The following is a 6,000-nucleotide window of genomic DNA, read 5'->3' as shown; positions in this document are numbered from 1 at the left end:
GATCTGCCTGTTCTGCTCCCCACTCTGTCTCTGGTGAAGCCTCTCGCCGCCCCTGAGCCTCTGGCCTATACTCCAGTTCTATATGCACAAATAAATAAATCTTTTTTAAAAAATTAATTAAAAAAAAGTCACTGAAAGTATTTTTATCTGTAGTCATCAATTAGCCTGTCCCAGGGCCTCTATCCACTTGCAGAGACTAATGTAATATAATGATGTGCTTGTCACTGCCACATTTTTTCCCCAATGTTTTTTCATATTTCTGCAGAGTTGACATGTCACATATATAAGACTGGTGAAATTAGCTAGTAACTTTTGTACTAATACAACATTGTTATTTTGTTGAAAATATTCATGGCCCATTCATGTGAAATGGACCACAATCCACATTATTCTGTATTTTTTATGTTTTCCCATAAATGCCATTGTCCAGCCATTTGATTTAGCATAAATATAATATGACCCAGCTAGGCAAGGCACCTGGACTGCAGGGCAAGCAGTGATCAGGAACCTATCACATGTATATTTTACGGTATTTCAATACAACAGAACAATTTTATCTTTTTCCCTAAAGAATATAAGCAAGAGCAAAAAAAAAATGAATATAAGAATATAAACAAGATTGATGGGAGATCTCTTCAAAAAACTTTGTTCAAAAGTATTTTAAATAACACACATTCCCCAATATATTTCTTCTAAGATGTTTGCCCTTCCAGTTAAATTTTGAAATCCATGTCAATTCATGGGTTTTTTTTAAGTTTTTATGTTTTGCACATAAATCCCACCTCCACTGAACACCTACATACCTTTTGGCTGCATAAGCAATTAATTGGATGACCTCAAAAGATCCCTCTGTTGGAAGGTTACACCTCATGTGAACCATTTTTAAACTTACTTTTGTCTCTTCTCCTTGAGTTATAGCTCCCCAAAGCCACTCAACCCCTTGAGAAGAAAGGTAGTCAGATCCAAGAAGAGAACCCAACAGTAAATATAATTATTCGGGCTAAAGCCAGACCTAACATGCTATTGAGCCATTTGAGCTCTTTCCCTACAGCTCTGTGGATGTCCTGAGATCCAGTATATGGCTTTCTTCTGTGTTAATCATAGATATTCTCCAGAATAAAACTGCCAAATATACTGAAGTTGAACTTTGCCACGTTGTTAGCTGTGTTTGCCTGATAAACTTCTGTTGGAATGATAAACAATAAATAAGCTTTCTTTAAAACTTAAGTTTGTACTAGGTGCTATTACATAAACTGTTTTATTTGTATTATGCCACTTAATTTTCATAACAAGCTTTTATTATTCTCACTTTATAGATGGGAAACTCAAGGAAAGAATAGTTAAGCAATGTGTACAAAGTTCTTTATTCTAACTATGGCACCAGGAGTTAAACTCTGGCAGTCTGACTCCAGAGTTCATGCTCTTAATCTCTGCGCTGCACCACTTCCCAGCCAGCATATTTCTTGTAAAGCCTATGAAGGTAGCCTCCTTGGATATCTCAGTTTCCTCTCTTTGCCTCTGTCACTCTGTATAAAAAGTGAAATGATGTCCTAATTACAAGTCATGCCATCTGGAATCTCTAACTTAACTTCCCTCCCTCACCCTCTTCCCTCTTCTGTTCTTCTTCCCTTCCATTTCCTTCCTCCTGTGCTTCCTCCTCTCATCAGTTAATTCATAAAGGTAGAGGCATAGGAACAAATTTCACTACCTCAAGAAATTAGACAAAACATACTCTGCATCATTCAGACCTTATTTTGTTTCAAGGTAGCAAAAACATGCTGAATCTAGCTTATTACAAAGGGGATTTACAGAAAGATATGAAGTTATTCCATGGAACCCAGGAGCCATAATAAATCTCAAGAGGATCTAAAAGTAGAAACTAGATAATCATAGACTAGGATCACATCCCTTTTTTCAGATGTAACATGTTAGATGTCTTTAGGGGAGAAAGGGTAGCATCTCATTTCCACTCAGAGTAAGAAATTTCTTGAAAAACAAGGGTGGACAAATATCCCTCAAAAGGTATCTTTTCTGCACTCCATCATTTGGAAGGAAATTTAAGTACAATACACATTGGCATTTGCATGGATTTAAATTAGTAAACAAGCAGTCCCTTTAAGTCACTATCTGCCTTCTTGTCGCACCATAAGATCTGATGCCTGGCATTTTGTCCTTTTCTCATGTATTCATTTTCATAAGTCCTCTATTACCCTTCTAACATCCAAATATCAGATTCTTGATTTTGTTTCATCTGCTCTTCCTAGATCTTTGAGTTTTGATATTAAAAGACTTGGCACCCTTGTCTTTTCACTTAACTCAGGAACGTGCCTACTTTTATTCCCTATTATTCATTCTATTCCTTTACCCTTCCCTATTGTCTTTGCCTTCCTCATTCTTCATATTTCTAAAGGACCCCCCACCTACCCTTTCCTGTTAGATGAAGTCTACACTCTTGAGAACTTTCCAAAATTATGTACCATCCCAGTCAATCCAACTTAAATCCTTCATTCTAAACTGGTCATTTTCCACTTATCTATACTTAACACATCTTCATCATTATACTACACTTTTACAATTGCCAGTTCTCTTACTTACCAGGCCCTTTCTCAATGCTTTCTACCTACTAAAATTTACCCATTCAGACCAGTCTCAACTAATTTGAGTCATATTCTCTCTAAAGTGCCAAAATTTTGTACAAGTAACAGTAGCCACTACTTTCACGCATAAAATTATTTCTCCACAATAAGAGTTATGCTCCTAATGGAAGGGGACCCTTTTGATTCCCACTTCATATGGAATGTGATATAGTCTGTATTCATGCAAATGCCTTCCCAGTGAATATAGTAGTTTCATTTTAGGTTTGAGCTATATCTAAAATCAGTCTTTTCCTTGTGTGTTAATTTATTTGTCTTTATTTTTTTCCAGCCCAGATGACTTACTCAATGCCTTGAATGAGGGTATCAGTCGTGCTGATGTCATCATCACATCAGGGGGTGTATCCATGGGGGAAAAGGTATGAAAAACCAGGCTTATGAAAATCTATCTACCACAGTGTCCTTTCACCTAGTTGATTCATTGTGGTCTGGTAGATGTCTAATCCCATAATAAAACTCTTATAAAGCTGAAAATCTATGGGGCTTATAAAATTTGTTGACTTTCTAACAGGTATACATTACAGGTAGAGTTTACATCATAAGCAACATGGAGAATCCCACAACATGCAGAATAGTTTTGATGACCCCCTGAAGATTTCTAATTTGTTGCTCACTCAACTTTACTGCAGTTAAGACTTATTTTACATATGATAGTTTACCCCCAATCTAAGCTCCAAGATCCTTCCTTTTACTAAACTTTAAATTAAAGATGACCTCCCCCAGCATATTTTCCAAACTACTAAAGAACCCTTAATTCCCCACAAAGAAGAAAGGTTTAGGCACTAAACCTTTCCCACTAGCTAATACTTATAATCATAATGATGAAGATAAAATACAAATATATATATGATTTTATAGGACTAAGTATATTTGCATATGACATACACTTCATCCCATAAATCACAATTTGAATTTCTCAGTATAATTAACATTATATATCTTAATGAAACATGTTCATTTATGATTATTATTGAGTTCACTGAAAAATATTTTAAAAACAAAATATTGTTTACTACAATAACCAGTTATTGTTTACTACAATAACCAGTCATGTTTTACTAATCATATTTTAGGTCACAAAATATCTTGCCAGTCTATAATCCTTTTCCATGTATTCATTTGTCCCTAATGACTGAACTGAAAAATTGTTATATAAGCTCTTACTAAAAATTATATGTTCTGAGAGTTTTATTTATTTTAAGCTAGGACTTATGTATGTGATTAATTGTCTGCCTTCCCTCTGTAACTATAAAGCATAAAACTGCATAAATGTATAACCTGGCTTTGAGCAGTGAACTCTACTGTCCCTGAGAGCAAATGTCAGGATACATTACCATGAACTGAGAATTCCTGCCTTCCATTTACAAACTTTAATTTAAAAGTATTTTACAATGCTTCAGCTACCAAAAACCTTAGAAGAAAGAAAGGGACTCTCAGTCCAAGGTCACCATCTCAGTTTACATCAAAGGGTAAAGGTGTTGAACAAGTAGGTATTTTCATGGCAAACATAGTGCCTGGTTAGTAGTCTCCCCTCCAAGTATCCTCTAAGTCTTTAACCTACTTGGAACAAATTGTACTGAGACCACTGCTGAGATCACAAAGGCTAGGAACTGAAATTTACATTGCAGGAGATCTATAAGAAATAATTGGCAGCATTTCTGTTTTTCATTACCATAGAACTGCCTCTCTGGTGATCTGAGTACCACAAGAACTTGTACTCAAGGGTCACAAAAGCAAATTCTGAAGTTAGGATTTTACTTAGATGTTAAATTTGTTATCTCCAGAGAATATTTCATACATAATTTACCTTGGGTGCTAATTAATTTATGGGACAGTACCAATTTGACAACCTAAAATTTGCCTTTTCCATACTTTTGAAAAGTATGTGGCATACATTGATTTGGTAATTGTGGTTCAATCCTGATAAGTAACTATATAGGATAAGAACACTTACCAACTTTAGTTTTCTTCCTTAGTATTAACAAAGATGCATTTATCTTAGAGGTTTTCTGACAAAATAGTCAACATAGTAAATCATTAGTTTTACAAATTTTATCCTCTATGTACCCTGACCCTTCAAGTTACTAGGAAAGATACGTTAGGAGTTGGCCACCCCAAGTTATTCCATATGCACTAATGATTGTCATTGCTACATCCTTGAGTGGGAATGAGATGAAAAGAGAAACCAAGAAGAAAGATAAACCATAAATGACACAAACTCCAACCATACAGGCTCTAGTGCCCCCCAAAATTTCTACCTTATCAAAAAGCAGAAAGAAAGGAAATCATAAATAATAGGGCATCTACTTCAACCTAAGGGCTAACCCTGAAAGCCTGTCATAGTAAAGACAGGTAGGTTAATTAAGGAAAGATCCAGAAGCATGACGATAAAGAAGTAGGCATAAATCTTAAACCCAGAATCTCAGGTATGTAAATTTTAATTAATTGAACTTGAATCTTGCTATGAGTACTTACTTATGCTATAGAACCGACAAGAAATGTTAAGCCACTTCTGGGGCTCACCCACTCCAAGAAGTATGCCAAGAATCTAGGAGGGGCTTGGAAGGCAACAGTACATGTACAAGACACATCTGATCACTAGTCTGCACTAAATGTGTCTAGAGTGTCCATGTAGTACCATAGATCTTAGGTGTTTGCTACTCTGGTTCATATTAGCAGCATTAGGATCATGGGGAGACGGAGATGGACAATTCCTGCTGTTTGTGAGATATACAGGCCTTTATCCTCTTCTCAGCCAAGGAGACAATATTTCCACAGTTGCTCTCTCAAATCTCTTCCAACCCTCACCTCACCCTAACTCACATAGTTTTCCCAAAGATTTTTTTCATTTTTTTAAACATCTTTTTAACATTTTTTTAATTGAAAGTTTCAATTAAACAGTATCTGTCTTATGTCCTTAGAACTAGAGTCATATTTATTGCTATAAATTTTCCACAAACTGCAATATTATAAAATAGCTCAAAGACAATGAAATCTACAGATAAATGAGAAAGATGAACTAAACTGAACATCCTATAATTTTTTGGCCTCCTTTAAGTCTCATAGTTTTTCCTGACTGTGTCTCCCCAATCTCATATCAAAGTAAACACAAATATCATTATTGATCACAAAAGCCTAGTCTTGTCCTGATTAATTGGCAGTAAAAATGTTAATTAACCATTATTAAACTTGTTTTGCAAATCTAGAATCATGCAACAATAGTATATCAAAGCTAATCAACAATGTTCCAAATAAACACAATAAAATTTTTCTTATTATTTCATTTAGCTCAATTTTGTTCCTGTTTTGCTTTTTCTTGGTTTAATAATGTGGTTCTGCTTTCATA

The 6,000-nt window shown here is 35.1% G+C and overlaps 1 protein-coding gene across 4 annotated transcripts in view; it reads left to right on the top strand.

Annotated features, from left to right (window-relative positions):
- The window catches only part of GPHN (gephyrin), a 393,108-nt gene that overhangs the window by 364,658 nt on the left and 22,450 nt on the right, over nucleotides 1-6,000 (top strand). For all 4 annotated transcript variants that reach the window (XM_004681769.2, XM_012724553.1, XM_012724552.1 and 1 more), the window contains one exon: nucleotides 2,926-3,013. In XM_004681769.2, the coding sequence (XP_004681826.1) occupies nucleotides 2,926-3,013 (88 nt within the window). The remainder of the gene's footprint in view (nucleotides 1-2,925; nucleotides 3,014-6,000) is intronic.

The sequence above is a fragment of the Condylura cristata genome, unplaced genomic scaffold (genome assembly GCF_000260355.1).
Source record: "Condylura cristata isolate star-nosed mole 26May11 unplaced genomic scaffold, ConCri1.0 scaffold00013, whole genome shotgun sequence".
NCBI lineage: Eukaryota > Metazoa > Chordata > Mammalia > Eulipotyphla > Talpidae > Condylura > Condylura cristata.
Note: the sequence above shows the minus strand (reverse complement) of the source record. Positions and strands in the feature narration are given on the sequence as shown.